The sequence below is a fragment of the Vipera ursinii genome (assembly GCF_947247035.1).
Source record: "Vipera ursinii genome assembly, chromosome: Z".
In the NCBI taxonomy this organism is placed as follows: Eukaryota; Metazoa; Chordata; class Lepidosauria; order Squamata; family Viperidae; genus Vipera; species Vipera ursinii.
Genome location: NC_139517.1, coordinates 110734731 through 110751086, shown reverse-complemented (window position 1 = coordinate 110751086; position 16356 = coordinate 110734731). Strand labels below are relative to the sequence as shown.

General features: G+C 41.2%; 1 protein-coding gene across 12 annotated transcripts in view; it reads right to left on the bottom strand.

Moving 5' to 3' along the window:
• The window catches only part of SVIL (supervillin), a 186986-nt gene that overhangs the window by 18191 nt on the left and 152439 nt on the right, over nucleotides 1-16356 (bottom strand). For 11 of the 12 annotated variants that reach the window (XM_083379415.1, XM_083379407.1, XM_083379412.1 and 8 more), the window contains 9 exons: nucleotides 12457-12629; nucleotides 11283-11438; nucleotides 7264-7400; nucleotides 6668-6815; nucleotides 6392-6537; nucleotides 4391-4566; nucleotides 3379-3520; nucleotides 2594-2870; nucleotides 1948-2099 (listed from right to left, as the gene is read on the bottom strand). In XM_083379415.1, coding sequence (XP_083235541.1) covers nucleotides 1948-2099; nucleotides 2594-2870; nucleotides 3379-3520; nucleotides 4391-4566; nucleotides 6392-6537; nucleotides 6668-6815; nucleotides 7264-7400; nucleotides 11283-11438; nucleotides 12457-12629 — 1507 coding nt within the window. Of the gene's footprint in view, nucleotides 1-1915; nucleotides 2100-2593; nucleotides 2871-3378; nucleotides 3521-4390; nucleotides 4567-6391; nucleotides 6538-6667; nucleotides 6816-7263; nucleotides 7401-11282; nucleotides 11439-12456; nucleotides 12630-16356 lie in introns of all 12 variants that reach the window. The other variant, XM_083379408.1, reaches the window with a different exon arrangement.

The following is a 16356-nucleotide window of genomic DNA, read 5'->3' as shown; positions in this document are numbered from 1 at the left end:
ATTAAGGGCTTTGCACAGAACGTCTGAACTAAGAAAGGTTAACAAAAAACGGGCCTTATTTGTGGCAGCCCCATTAGAATACTAATAATAACCCCATTAAATCCTTTAATGTGCTACTTTGGTAGACCACTTGTATAATTATAATTATCCAATATAGTATTAATTGATATACATTAATAATGAGCAAGTTAGTTTTCATGCATTCTTACATAACTTTTAGAACTTCCCAATTTCTGAGCAGTTACAGCAGAATCCCTTGAAAAAATTGCCTTCTATTGAGAACCTGGACTGATAATGCAGCAAGAAAAAAGTGCTGGCAAATCCTTTGCTTTTATAGTTATGTTCCCTGGCAACAGGGCTGTTCCCACAAAACTATTCCGCACAGGAAGTTGCCTTTCACCAACCCAGACAATCTGTTTAATTAGGTATTGTTTATAATAAATGGGATTTCAGTAGTTCTCCACAGTTTCAGGTGAGAATTGTTCCTAGCCTTACTGGGAGACTGGCAACTGAACTGGGGTTCTTCAGCATAGAAAATAAAGAGTTCTGTAACTGACCTATTGTCTAAACTGCAGGACAATACCACAAGTATGCAAGTCCATATGCTCATTAAATTAAGTCTGCCAAACTTTTTTTCAAGCCATAGGGTTATTCTTACTATTTATTATTATCTGCTCTGAAAATGTAATGTCAGTTTCACACATTTCTGAAACTTAAATATTGCATTGGTCACAATGCTGGAGTCAGTTGAACTGGTTCTTATTCTCTTTGATGAAACTCAAGAACAATGGAGACCCAACCACTATGTATAAAGCATCCTGCCCAAGTTGGGAGTGGGCAAGCTTTTGATGGCTGGGTCTATCTCAGAATATTTTTGCCAAGGGCTTGGATCGAATGGGGCTACATACATATGGGCATGACACCCAATTTGTCCATAATTTGTCTTAGTTTTTTTTAAAGGGTTAACAATTTTTAGAGCTTCTACTACAATCTCAAAATGATGGGAAATCTGCTAATATTTTGCAGCTGGGGTTAGAAGGCTACTAAAAGACAATTTGGTGGCCATTTGTGACTCAGAGACTGTCCATCCCTGGCCAAAGTGAACTGTATATTTTCCAAGATACGAAAGAAATTCCTAGTGGAGTTAAAACAAGCCTCTCTTGTTTAGGAGGTTACACATTAGGAAGAAGCTAACAGTATACTTAAAAAGGTAAAGGTTCCCCCGCACATGCATGCTAGTCGTTTCCGACTCTAGGGGCCGGTGCTCATCTCCGTTTCAAAGCCGAAGAGCCAGCGCTTGTCCAAGGACGTCTCCGTGGTCATGTGGCCGGCATGACTAGACGCCAAAGGCGCACGGAATGCTGTTACCTTCCCACCGTAGTGGTCCCTATTTTTCTACTTGCATTTTTACGTGCTTTCAAACTGCTAGGTTGGCAGAAGCTGGGACGAGTAACAGGCGCTCACTCTGCTACGCGGCACTCAGGATTCGAGCCGCCAAACTGCTGACCTTCTGATCGACAAGCGCGTCCCTTAAAGTATACTTATCCACCCACTAATTTTAATATTGATCCTTATCAATTTACTATGTGTTTTTTTCAGGATTGTTTTATTACATTTCTGTAAGTTGCCCTCTGTTATTAAAGACATGGAAGCCTATACAAGTTAGATCAGTGGTCCCCAACCTTTTGGGCACCGGTTCCGGGGAGAGAAGTTTTTCCACGGACCGGAGAGTGCGTGGTTTTGTGTGCTGCCTGCATCCCATAGATTGGGCTTTGCTTGTTTGTGTGGACCGGTTGCTGGCATGCTGCGGCCCAGTACTGGTCCATGGACTGGGGGTTTGGGACCCCTGCATTAGACTGATTGGCAATATGCTTTGTTTGAAAGAATGAAGCTGGAGCCACCAGACTTGCAAAACCTATTATTCTGCCAGTCCTCTTCTTTCTTCACCTGAGCACCTCTCTCTTCATCAAGTTCCACGGTCATCAAGGCAGAAGTCCCCTTCTCACTGACAGTAGAATGTCTCCCTTGCCAAAAGAAATATACACATTTCTCTTTGCCAACGACCCTCGTCTGTAAATCCCCTTTTTGTCTGCTTCCAACTGCAAGATCAAAACATACAGGTTGTAGCTTAGAACTCACATCCAAAGCAGCACTAGCAAACATTATATGAAAGCAATCCAATATGCTGTTAAAAAGTACTGGAAGATAAATATTCAGACAGACAAAAGTCTTTTGGAGATTGATCAGCATCACTTGAAACAAATTCATTATGATTGTGGTGTTATGCATGCCAATCATGTCTTATTAAAAATGTGGAAGTTTTTTGTCCATACATTACCACACACATACACACACACACACAAACACACACACACAAAAACACATATCACATAGAGAAATGTACAGTCATAACTTGTTTTCTGCCTCAGAAGCAGAGCATTTTCTATAAATTAACATGGTAAACTCCATCATCAACTCCTGATTACCTTATAAAGCTACATTTATCATGTAATACAGCGAATTTTTAACCTTATTCAAGCATATCATTTATAGAAGCTTAAGTCATAATAGAAGACAGAGATATTTGACTGACCTGAAGTGCTCACTAGGTATTTCCACTTGACAACATATGTATCTCCTTCATGAAATTGCCCAATACTTTGTTTAGGAAGCCTACTATAATCAAATTCCAAGATGTGCCAGACATCCACAGAGATGGTGATAATTTCGAATTGTCTCCCATCGTCTCCCTCAATGAATCCATAGCCACGGCCAATATTTATCCCATCCAAGACAGTGCCAACAGTTGCCTGGGGTACGGGGACCATGAGCATGACATCATATGGTTTTGTGTCAGATCTGGTTTCTTCCTATAACAAGACGCAAAGCAGTTTATAGTCTTAGGCAGCAAGTCCATTGTTCATATTATGATATAAAACCCAAAGTCTTATTATAGTGCTAATGCACAGACAGCTTTTATCAACAATGCACTCATGCTACTTTCCAAAGAACTGAAAGTAATTCAATTACTTTGAGTTTACTTGAGATATTAGGACTTGGTTACTAATGATAAACAGTCTCATGCATGAAGCTGTCATTTATCTTTATAAGATATCACTACCACCACCACCACCACCAAAATTAAATCAATCTATTATATATTTACTGTATCTAGTGATTACTGTCCTTAGATTAGAAAAAGTTTCCTAATTATACAGTATATTCACTGGGTCAATCACTAATTTAGGCTGTTTATAAAACAACTTCTTTTGCCTAGCTGATTTTTTTGAGCAAAATACCTTTCATGTCAAAATCTGCAATACATTTACCAAGTGATTCCTAATGTAATGATTATAAACAAATAAGAAAGTCCTCCACCTTCTGAGGGGATTCAGTGGAATTCCTCTCAGCAAGTTTCTTCAATTCAGTCCAATCAAGAAATTTTTCTTTAAATAGTATTGTCTCATTGTGTTCTGTGAGTCTGCCAAAAATGGCCCAGTCTGGTCGCCCTTGTCCTTTTCTGCATGGCAAAAAGAAAGAAAAAAGAGAGATAAATAGACTGTTCTAACATCATTTAACATTTCATGCTATAAAAAAAAGCCAGTCCAGCAAAACTAACTAAATAAACTGTATTGCCCAAATACATAGCTCTTAATTTGACAGTCATGAAGCTGGACTCTTGAAAATTGCAGGTCAATATTTTTTTTAAAAAAAAATAATAATAGAGAAGCCAACAGAGACTTTGGAAGACGCTGCCCCCATAAATCTGAGACTACAGACTCCGACCTAGATATCTGAGGACAACCTTAATCTCAGAGAGAAAATTGAAGGGCTGAAGGTACAGCGGCCCAGTACTGCATGAAGAAGTCACTTTTAATCCGGCAGGTGGACTGAATTATATGTATATTAGCTATGCTGGGGTTGCATTATGAAGCTTCTTTGTATAAACCTCCCTATCCGCAGATAATCATACACTGGAAACTATTTCTTTGCTACTTATGATTTTGTGAGAAGCTATTTTCAATCTACTCTTGAAATGCCCTGCCTCTTGGAATCAACTTCCTCTCTCTCAATTTGGCTTGGTCTTTCTGTCTTTTCTTGTATGTTCTGGACTGAAACTCTGATGACCTAGTTTGGCTGAATTTTGCACCATATCCAAATTACTTTTTCCACTCAACATGTACATGATGGCCTGGGAGTTACTTACAATTAAGGAAATTGTACTGGTTTTAATTAGGCTGTGTTCCTGCCTATAATATGTCAGTACATATAGTGTATATATACATATATATATATATACACTATATATATATTATTGAAATTATTATTCTAACACATTTCTTTTCTTAAATAAGGATAGCAAAATCATCACTGTCATTAGGTTTGATACCTTGGAATAAGAGGATTGCATTCACCAGGATCTAGGGGATTGATGTCACAATTGGCGTAGTCAAAAGTCCCATTCCATAAGTGTTTGGCTAACTGGAAGGCAACTTTCCTTTGTGCTAGTGTGACCTCTTTACCATGCCAAACATATACTTCACTACCAAAGTCAAACACCAAGACCTAAAAAGAGAGAGAACAAGGAAATAAGAAATATTTTTTTAAAGGGCAGGGGGAAATATAGAAACAACATTAATTTTTTAGCCAGGCAGTAACAGTTCTTAACAATCATTAAAATGCCCTATAAATAAAGATACAAAATAAAGACAAATTCTAGATTTATTGATAAAGTGTTCACCTGAGGATTTTATGAACTTTTGATGAATATTTTATTGCATACAGATTTGTCTTACACTAGGTGCCACAAACACTGTCTATATTGGAATGAATTAAAAATGCCCATACTGACCACTTCACTTCTCCTAATTTTATTTAGCCAGACTGAGGAGGCATAAAGATAATAATTTTATTTCTAGGCTAATTGAAAATTTAGCACAGTATCAAAACATTAAAGCTCCATTGTATTTTGATGAAACAAACCAATTTTGAATACTGTTATTTGAAGGAGATTTTTTTTTCCAACAAACTATATTTAAGATTACCTAAGGTAAGTTTGAATACTAGAAGCAAGATGACTAGTGGTTGATCTAAAATTGAAGTAAGAGCTTTGAAACTCCTGCTTAAACTCATATGGAAAGATAAGGAAGAGGAGAAATAAAGCTGTCTGAAGCTTGTTTTCATAATACAAAGATGTTGCTTAATGATACATCTGAGGGAGGCCAATCTATAGGAAGCACACTGTTCCTTGACTTGGTTATCCATGGTATCCTTACCACGTGTGCTTTGCATTTTTAAGATGACTCTTTGTTTTATGCTACAGACATTTATTTCATTGGCTTCTGCTGCAAAACGAAATAAATTCTACAATGGAAATGCAAATGAAGCAGAATCATATGATGCTCTGTGACTTCCATGGCTTAGCTGATATATGAATTTATTTCATCCCTCTCTATTGTAGTATTGGTAAATTATGACTATTGCATTTTTCTATTTCCTCTGGCTGTTGATGTAGTTGTGTATTGGGTAAGTTTTTTCCTCACAATTAATTCAATTGTATAAATGTAATGCATAGCTTAGATATGATTATTTAACACAATTAATTCAACTGTATAAATGTAATGCATAACTTAGATACGATTATTTAATAGTTTCCTGCACAAATGCATGTTGGCTGCCTTCTCTATGTCAGAACATTTACAGTCATATAATTTCAATTAAAAAAAATCACAAGATTAGGTTTTTTTGTTTAAGAAGGATGGGTTTTTATATTTAATTGTTGTATATTTAATTATATGAGTTTAATTATTACATTTTAATAGTGCTTATTGACATAACTATCTTACTGGCTCTCTTTTGAAACCCAAATATTACAATCTGCTTCATTTTCTTATTTATTCACTGGAAGCTTTTAGGTTTATACATATTATGTTTGCCAGGAAAAAAAAGACAACCACCTCTGAGCCCAAAGAGGAAAAGAACATTTAGCATGTGAGAAAAGATACAGGTAGTCCTCAGTTTATGACCATAATTGAGCCCAACATTTATGTTGCTAAGTGAGACAATTGTTAAGTGAGGTTTGCTCCAATTTATGATCTTTCTTGCTATGGTTATTAAGTGAATCTGTCTTCCCCATTGATTTTACTTGCCAGAAGGCTTCAAACCCTGGGACACTGCAATGGTCATAAATATGAAGCAGTTGCCTAGCATCCAGGTTTTGATCATGAGGATACTAAAGTGCTGTGTGAGAAAAGGTCATAAATCACTTTTTCAAGCACCACTGTGACTTCGAATAGTCACTAAACAAAAGGTTGTATGTCAAGGATTACTATATATCCATTTTCACCAGCACTGAAGCTGCCCTTAAGCCTGAATATGCCTCTTACTCTACCTCTTTTGAGTTTAGCAATGTACACTTTGGCATCTTTCCCCAGTAGTCGTCATCAGGAATAAGTTTATCATCAACAAGCCGATAAATGCAATTTGTTTCTATTATTGCAGCTTCATACATCTCATCTTCCTCTGGGCTTCCAGCCGCTTGAAAGAGACAGACAAAATAAACATGTTACCAGTGCTGCCCAGGAATGGCAAATTAGAAAAAGCAATTTAAGAATATTCTTACAAGAGGAAAATGCACTGAGATGGCAAAAAACAAACCTACTCTTACCCTGATAGCTTGTTTGCCCACCAAGGAGTTTCCAGAATTCTTTGGCTGCATGAGTATGAGTATTGATGCCTTCTTCTATGGTCTGTATATAAGGAGCTCTGCAGCCAAGTTCTCGCTTTGTCTGAATTAAAGCTGCAAGCTCTGAAGCCTAAGAAATTGAACATGATTAGCTGAATAGGACTGCCTAAGCTTTGGGGACAATTGGACTATTGAAAAAAGAATGAATGTGTACTTGTTGCTATTTTCATGGGACATACTAAACTGAAAGATGGAAACTGTGTCAAATACAGATAGGTTCCCTTGTTTCCATTTTAATGAGAACACAGCCCATTTAACTGCAAGAATCAGAAAGCACTTCCTGTAATTCAAGACTTATTTTTCTTCTTGAATGTAGATCTCTTTTCCCTAATGTTTTTCAGCAGGGAAAAAAAAATCCAGAAGGGGGTGGTGAGCTGTAAGAATTTTCCCATCAAGATTCATACCATGTTTACAGACATTAAGAATCTTGTGCATGATTATTTTTGGAAAAGCCCACGATCCTAACAAAAAAAAAGATAACCAAGGGTTGGGCTGTCCCAGAACTTCGAAGCACTAACCTTGGCTTTTTCTATGACGTTTGCAAACTCTCCTACCCACAGGAAGCAAAACTGTGGCGTGAGTAGCAAGAAACAGTCACCGCTGTTAAGGGATGAAGCCCTTGGTTCAACTAATCTAGTCTGGACATGTCTTCTTCCTAAAAAGAAAAAAAAAGTATCCAACAATAAATAAGGGACTAGAGACAACTTTCAGAGCTAAACAGTGAATCCCTGAAACCTGGGAATAAATTGCTCATATTTAGTAGAGAGCATTTTTATATTTAAATGGAGAGCTCAAATAATTGTTCTAGACAAGTTTTTTATCCCAAACTTTTCAAAATTGGTGAGGATAGAAAATTTTGCCTATCCTATTTCTGCACTGTAGTTATGTCACTATCACAATTTTCAACAGCCCTTGGGGTCATCTTAGGATATCAATCTTATAACCAGGGCTTTTTTCTCATAGAATGCTCAGAATGGCGTTCCGGCACCTTTTTTTGGGGGGGGGGGGGGGAAGAAGCTCCCTCTATTGGCTTTCAAAAGCCTATTGCAGGGGTAGGCAATCTTGGCTCTTTTTTTATGACTCGTGGACTTCAACTCCCAGAAATCCTGAGCCAGCCATGCTGAGGGGAATGGGAGAGGTTTCCAAGCTGAGCCATGCCGGCTCAGGAATTCTGGGAGTTGAAGTCCTTGAGTCATAAAAGAGCCAAGGTTGCCTACCCTGCATAGAGGAGGACATTAAAATTATTTACAGGGTTACTTCTTTAGGAACTAAACTTTTAGAATCTAAAACAGCTAATTCAAAAAAGCCAACAGGAAAGAACCTCACATTTTTCATCTGCTTCTGTCTTTTGGAAGGTAAAATTAGATAACAAAAAAAATCTATTTCCTATGTTAACATCTCTGCAATGAAATCAATATAGGTAACAGGAAAGAAATGAGAAACATTTTTCTCAATGTAATATGTCTAATTTAGCTGATGCTAGAAAAAAATAGTATCTTTTGTACATACTTTTGAAAACTATTTTGAATCTAACCATCTATTACAACTAAACCACTTTAAATTAAACAATTCTTAAGAATGAAATATTCTAAATTTGGACTTTACTTTTACTGTTGGACTGTTGTGTGTTTTGAAAAATAGATTATTTAGAATCTAGTTATGTTGCACTTCAGTCTTTAAATAATTAACCTAGTATATACATAACAATATATGATGTTTTCCATGGTGAGCTTAACATCAATAACAACATTTATTAAAAAGGCTAAAATAATTTCTGGTGGTATTATCTGTACATTAAAATTTTGTTTAGTCACAATCTTTCACTTTTCACATTCTGAACAAGCAGTGGTCATGTATCCTAGGAAAAGATGTTACATATGTGCATAAGCATAGTCAGTTAGCATATGCCTTTTTAAAAATATCAAACATGCAAAGAAACAAAAATAAGTCCAAAATATCTGTACTACATCCAGAAATGCCAACTTTGCAACCAATATTTCTCATCCATAACTATGGCACCCTAAGGACACCTGCATACATGCAAATGCTTCTCTGGGATCAGTAACGCAGCAGGGATTGCTTTTTCCTTCCAGTAACAGATTGCTGGGAAATACCAAACATGGCCTTAAGAATTCCAATGTTTGTTACAAATTTTTCTGGATGTGGTTGGAAAGAGGCCTAGAAATGCCAGCACAAATATATCACACTTGCTGAACATGCACACACAACTAATTACAATCTTCAATTATATGTGATATATGTAAAATGAGATGTCTCAACTGCAACTTGAAAACCGTTCTGGTTTTGGCATAACAATCCAGGACAAGCTGATCAGCAGAGTTTAGAGAAGACTCATTAACACAATTTTTGGGAAGGAAAGAAACAGAAGGACATTTTAACATCTTCCAGTTGATGTTATGTTATGTAACATCTTCTGGAAGTTGAAGTCCACGAGTCATAAAAGAGCCAAGATTGCCTACGCCTGGCCTATTGGCTTTTGAAAGCCAATAGGAATTGCTGCTGAGCACGCCAAAAGACCCGGACGGCAAACATTGCGCATGCAAGTTGTCTGCAGTGAAGGCAGGAACTTTGCACCTCTCTCAACTACACCATCTCAACTAGGTAAGTAAGATATTATTTGCAAATAGGATGGCAATAAACAATTTAGGCTGCATTTACATCAGGGCTTTTAACCTTTTCAGAAATTGTACCGCTTTTAGGACATGACAATATTCAAGCACCACCAATGCTTAACAAGGTGTCAAAAACTTGATGACTAAAGAAAAGGGGGGGAGTATTTTGGGTTTCATTGGTTAGATTCATTTGTTGTTATAGAAATGGCTAGTTTATAATATTATAGAAAAGCAAAAAGCTGAGGTTCAATGTTAATGCTTCCTTCTACTCCTGCAACAGAGGAAGTCAGAAGTCAGTGCCTTTTCTTTTTCCCTTCTCCCCCTCACTTTTCCCTTTTTCTCTCACCCTTCACTCACAAAAGCCCCCCTCACTCACTCACACTTTGCTCACAAAAGCCTCCAGTCTCTCTCACTCACTCCTCCGTCTCTTTCAAAGGCACCTCGTTCAGTCTCTCCCCCACTCACTCCGTCTCTTTCAAAGGGCTCTTGCTCGCTTGCTCGCTTACTGCCCCGTCACTTCCAAATGCCATTTGCTCGTTCACACATTCACTTACTGCCCCATCGCTTCCAAATGCTTCCAAACGCCACTTGCTCACTCACTGCATTTGGAAGCAACGGGGCACTAAGTGAATGAGTGCCAGTGCCGGAGGCCATCAGCTGTTTGGAGCCGGAGACCACTGCTCTGAGGAACACAACTCTGGGTCGGGGTTCGGAGCAGCTCTGGGTGAGGGTTCAGCATGGGCCGCGGCATGGCAACTGTGGGGAGGAAAATCCCAATGGCGGCTGTGGGGAAGGGAATCCCCATGGCATGTGGCTCCGAGCCACAGGGGCAGGGGTGCAAAGGACGGGTGGCGACGCTGTAGCAAGACACCGGCATTGCTCCCAGTGACAGCACCTCTGAGTTCCGGCACCTTTTTTTTATATAAAAAAGCACTGCTTAAAACCTAAACATCATTTTAATGCATGAAAGTCTGCTGGGTGATTTTGGGCCAATCACTAGGAGACTGTGAATTCTAGTTTATTTATTTATTTAATAATATTTATATACCGCCCTTCTCCCGAAGGACTCAGGGCGGTGAACAGGGCAAGAATAAAAATAAAAAGTTACAAAAATTAAAAAAGAATTAAATATATGCCCACTAAAAACAATCAGTACAATATTAAAACCCCAATAAAACCACAATAAAAAACCCCACCAATCCCCCATCAGGCCAGGCCGGCTTGTTCAAATAGGAATGTTTTTAGGTCGTGGCGAAAGGAGCAAAGATCGGGCACCATCCGGAGCTCAACCGGTAACTGATTCCATAGCTCTGGGGTGCCCACAGAGAAGGATCTCCCCCTGGGGGCCACCAATCGACATTCTCTGATCGGTGGCACCCTGAGTAGGCCCTCTCTGTGGGAGCGCACAGGGCGAAGGGAAGTTGATGCCGGCAGCAGGTGTTCCCTAAGGTACTCCGGACCCCTGCCATGTAGGGCTTTAAACACCATTACTAGTACTAGTTCCACCTTAGGCATGAAAACCAACTGGATGATTTTGGGCTAGTCATTCTCTCTCAGCCCAACTTACAGGGTCATTGTTGTGGGGAAAACAGGAGGAGGAAAGAGTATTAATTAGGTATGTTTGCTGCCTTGTGTTATTTATAAAAATATAAGGTGAAAGTAATAAACAATTACTTTTAAATTCCTTTTACTACTATTGCCAGATTTTAATGTGCTTTATAAAAATGTTATCTGCCAGAGAATATGATTACTAGATAACAAGTACATTTATTAATGTATTAAACATGGTGTCTTTCTTTCCCTCCTCCCATCTTTTCTGTAGCTGAAAAAAATATTGAAACTCCTTGCTAATATTTAACATGTTGCATTTTGGATTAATTAAAAAATTTACTTATTCCATCTACCTTTGATCTGTAAGAGCATCAGCTTCTTGTACGGGACTGCACTGTTGTTTGAGTTCTGTTCCATCAAATTGACACTACGCAGACTAATATTGCTGAAGTTCTCTTTACTCGCTAAACCAGCAAGTGCTACTTCTGAGAAATTTGAGTTTCCAGACACTTAAGACAAAGTAGAAAAAAATGACAGAGAGGAAAAAAAGAAAAGACAGAAAAAATTAAAAATAAAAGAACAGTCACACACATAAAACAAAGAAAGGACATTATGTTTTGTTTCCATATTTATTTATCTTTTTTTTCATGCATGGCTCATATCCAGCCTTTAGTTTTGTTGATGCTGCTGAAAGAGACAACAGGTTGAACTCAAATTACTCCCTAGACTGAAGAACCTCACATTTCCAGGAGGAACATTTCAAGATAAAGATGAAAAATGGATAGATTATATTATTAAATATTACCAAGAACAATAAAGTTCAAACATATGCAAGACCAGTTCCAATGATTATTTGGCTTTGCCTATATCCAGGTGTCTTAGCAATTCTGTGGAAAGGGAGAAGAAACACATATTTTGTCTGGCCAAGGACATTGTTTCATAGAAAATGAGACATTACATCCTCATTCTCTTTCCATCTCTTAAGTATTGTGGGGTCACAGTGAAGGTATTACACTAGACGCCAGGAAATCCAGGTTCTGAGGGGTCCTTGGTATTTTCTGAATGTGGTTGTTTTCTTGCAGACCTTAATAAGAAATAAACAATTGAAAACAAGCTCTATAATTTCTGTGCTTCTATTTTGACTTTGTGCACCAGGCATTGGCACCTATCTTATTAATGTTTTGTTTAAGATAGTTTTCCATTAATATTCCAAATGGAAATCTTTGATTTAATTACTGCTTTCTAAGAAATGAAGATTTTATATTGGTAAACTGAATTAAATGAGCTAAAATATCAGCATCAACACTGAAATAAAAAAAAGCAATGATAGAAATACAACTTCCATGACTTGCTATCAAGCAAATGAACCATGGTTTACCATTATGATTGAGAAGCATCGTGACATACACTTCATGGGAAAATAGAGACAATAGTGCTGTTTTCGTCAAACGGTACCTGAATCTTAACCATGTTTAGACAAGTCATCTATAAAAGTACACAGAAAGCAGTTTGGGATCTTAAACTTACTTTTTTCAACTTTCATCCGCTTTGACTCCATGAAGGCCACATTTAATCTCTGCTCTGTGTATTCATGAAGAATGTCCTCTCTTGCTGCTAGCATTTTTAAAGGATTCTTGGAAGCCTGGACTCTGCGTGTAGGCCTCACGGCCCTTTTGTGCTCTGTTACTGAAGAAATTAACCTGAAAAGCAAAAGATCTTCCCATTTAACCTACCATTTTTTCATCAGCTTTTATTGAAGGCACTGAATGCAACTAAACTGCTACATCTGGATGTCTTAACCAACATCCAGAAAAGCAAAGGCAACCATGAAGGCTTGTCAGACAAAACTAGAGGAGGATAAACTGGGCCCAAATACTCACTTGTGCCTAAAGAAGTTGCTTTATTGTGCCTAAATAACAGAACACATAAGAATTGCTATGACATCATATAAATCATTTTGAGAGGGCTACACAGCAATACCTTAATAAAGTGATTGAGGCCCCTCACAATAATGCTTTAAGGTTGCTTTATAAGTTGTGGAAGGTGAGTGGTAACTTAACTTCTGCAATGAAAAAGGAACATGTAAATGCTTATGGAAGGAGGGGTAGATAACTCAATCTATTTCTTGCATCTGCTTTTCAATCCTGTGATTTGATATGACAACCTCAAAAAGACAGAATAAATATGGAAGTATTATTCTTAGGTTGAAACTTTCCTAAAAACTAATTTTTTAAAATGTTACAACCATTATTTTGTCTCTATCTCATTTTCTTCAAACTATGGACTTTTTAGTTTCTTCAGCATTTCCTTTGTGAAAATTTGATTCTTCTGTCATCTCCTGGACTCAAATGAGGACTAATATGCAGGAAGACAAAAGAAGAAAAACTGGAAATATTCCAAACATAAATATGCAGAAGAGAAGTTAATAGAAGCGATAATCCAAATTTTCAGCATGCTATCTCAGAAATGACTGATTCTTGATCCTCACCCTTCCTCTATTTTTAAAGGAATGAAAGGGAAACTACTGGTCATCGGCCTCGGCGGACATGCTAGCGAACTTTTTGATTCAATATAGCTGCTGGGACTACCTCTTTCCTCCGTTGGAGATGGTTTGGACTGGCGGACGGGCATTGACTGACGGCGCTGATTGGCGGTGTGAGGATCAACAGAGGCTTGGCCTCCTTGTCCTTTACTTTTTTGTTACCAGGCAGGCGTTATGACTGGCTCCGTACCTGATGGGAATTAAGATCTCCCTATTGATAGTCTAATGTGGACTAATGTGGACGGGACCGAACCGTGGTGGGAGGACGGTTTTGGACTTGTCAGCGTCCACCTCACTGGTGTGAGAGACCAGTTGGGGTGGGCCTGGCTCAGGATCCCCTTTTTCTCTCTCTGCTCCAGTCAGATGCCTCAGCCGGAGTGAGAGGACGGCTGAGGTTGTCTTCTGGATTTCCATCTCAGGTGAGAGCTGAGATGGCTCTGCAGATTGAGAGATACGCCCACTGGACTTTTTCTTTTTCCATCTATGTACCATCAACGAGCAATCCTCTTGATATATTTGCAACATCGGCCCTGAGAGACTATTCGAGCGCAACATGATTTATCGTTATTCCGAAGCGGACTTGTATGCCCTTAGGGCGGTTCCTGCCTCATGGGCGCGACCTGTCGCCTGTTTCCATACTCCCCTTAATGACGGGTCCAAGCTTTGGGACTCCGAGAGGTGGTTGGGCTTGGACAGGGGCCTCGAGTTAAGACGCGCTAAGAGGCCCCTGATAAGATTCTTAGCCGGTTATTTTAAGAGGTTAGGGAGGGGGAGGGTGGGGAAGGAATCTATAACCGGCACTCAGTCTGGACCTGTTAGAGGTCCCGACGGGACGGGGTCGGGGGAGGTGGCTGCTGGCGCTGGGAATGTGGGGGTGGGGCATCGAATCCCCACGGCGATAGGGTATGGCAGCAGGTGTTTGCGCGGAGGGCCATATCAACATCTGGGATCGCGCCCCCGCTATCTCCGAGCGGTGGCGCGCTCCGACCCTCCGGTTAGCACCCTCCTACCCGGGGATGAGGGTGATCAGGCCCCTGAGCTCAGGTTGGTCTATTTTAACGCTAGATCCGTAGTTAACAAAGCTCCCCTCATCCGTGACCTGATCGAGGAGGAATGTGCGGATCTAGCGTGCATCACGGAAACTTGGTTGGGTTCGGAGGGAGGGGTGCCTCTCACCGAGTTATGCCCGCCAGGTTTCCGGGTGCTGCACCAGCCACGGGCTCAGGGCAGGGGTGGTGGGGTGGCAGTGGTTATTCGGGAGACTCTGTGTCCTCGGGAGGCCACCATTGTCCAGATGGCCGGGAGTGAATCCCTCCTCTTGAGATGTGGTCCTCGGGTTCAGCTGGGCTTGTTGCTCACATACCTGGCGCCCAGCTGTGTGGCAACAGCCCTGCCTGAGCTGCTCGACACCCTCTCAGGGTTGGCGGTGGAGTTCCCCAGGCTTATAGTCCTGGGTGACTTCAACCTGCCATCACTGGGGGGGTCGTCGGAGTTAGCTCGGGAGTTCATGGCTTCCATGACAGCCATGGGCCTGACCCAGGTTATTGAGGGCCCTACTCACGAGGGGGATCATACTCTCGACCTGGTGTTCCTGTCTGGACAATGGTTGGATGATCTGGGAGGGGGTTCCCCGTCCATCACCCCTCTGTCATGGTCAGATCATTACCTCCTGAGGCTGGTTTTCCGTCATGCCATCCCCCGCCGCTGGGCGGCGGAACCGACCAGGTGGTTCCGCCCCAGGCGCCTAATGGACCCGGACCGGTTCCAGAGGGCGCTTGGGCCGATACCTATCACCCTTACCCACAGCCCAGTCGATGCTCTGGTGGAGGCCTGGGAAACGGCTGCCACCAGGGCACTCGACTGTGTTGTACCCATGCGACCTCTGACTCGGCGCAGATCCCGTTGGGCTCCATGGTTCTCTGTGGAGCTCCGGGAGATGAAGCGTCGGAGACGAGGTCTAGAGAGCGGTTGGAGATCCAGCCGATCCGAACCCGACCGATTGCAGTTAAGAACCTTCATAAGGTCTTATCTTGCGGCGATAAGGACGGCGAAGTCTAACTACTTTGCCGCCCTTATCGCGTCCGCAGATAATCGCCCGGCCGCCCTGTTTAGGGTGACTCGCTCCCTCCTTAACCAGGAGGTGAGGGAGGATCCCTTGCAGGGACGAGCCGAGGAGTTTAGTCATCATCTGACGGACAAAATCGCTCGGATCCGGACCGGCTTGGACTCTGACTGGGCAGAGTCTGATGTGGAGGAATCAGGCGGTCTTGAGCACGTTATCTGGACTGAGTTCGACCCTGTTTCCCCTGATGATGTGGACAGGATCATGGGGAGACTGAGCTCCACCACCTGTTTGTTGGATCCGTGCCCCTCCTGGCTAGCTTATGCGGCTCGGGAGGGAACACGAGGCTGGTTCCATGCAGTAATAACTGCTTCTTTGAAGGAGGGTGTCTTCCCTGCCGCCTTGAAGGAGGCGGTGGTGAGACCCCTCCTCAAGAAGCCTGCTTTGGACCCGGCTGTTTTAAACAACTATCGTCCAGTCTCCAACCTTCGCTTCCTGGCGAAGGTTGTTGAGAGTGTGGTGGCGCATCAGCTCCCTCTGTTCCTGGAGGAAACTGATTATCTGGACCCGTACCAATCGGGCTTCAGGCCTGGACACAGCACGGAGACGGCATTGGTCGCGCTGGTGAATGATCTCTGGAGGGCTAGGGACAGGGGTTGCTCCTCTGTCCTGGTCCTATTAGATCTCTCAGCGGCTTTCGATACCATCGACCATGGTATCCTGCTGCGGCGTCTCAGGGGGCTGGGAGTGGGAGGCACCGTTTTACGGTGGTTCTCCTCCTACCTCCAGGGCCGCTCGCAGTCGGTGTTGACAGGAGGGCAGA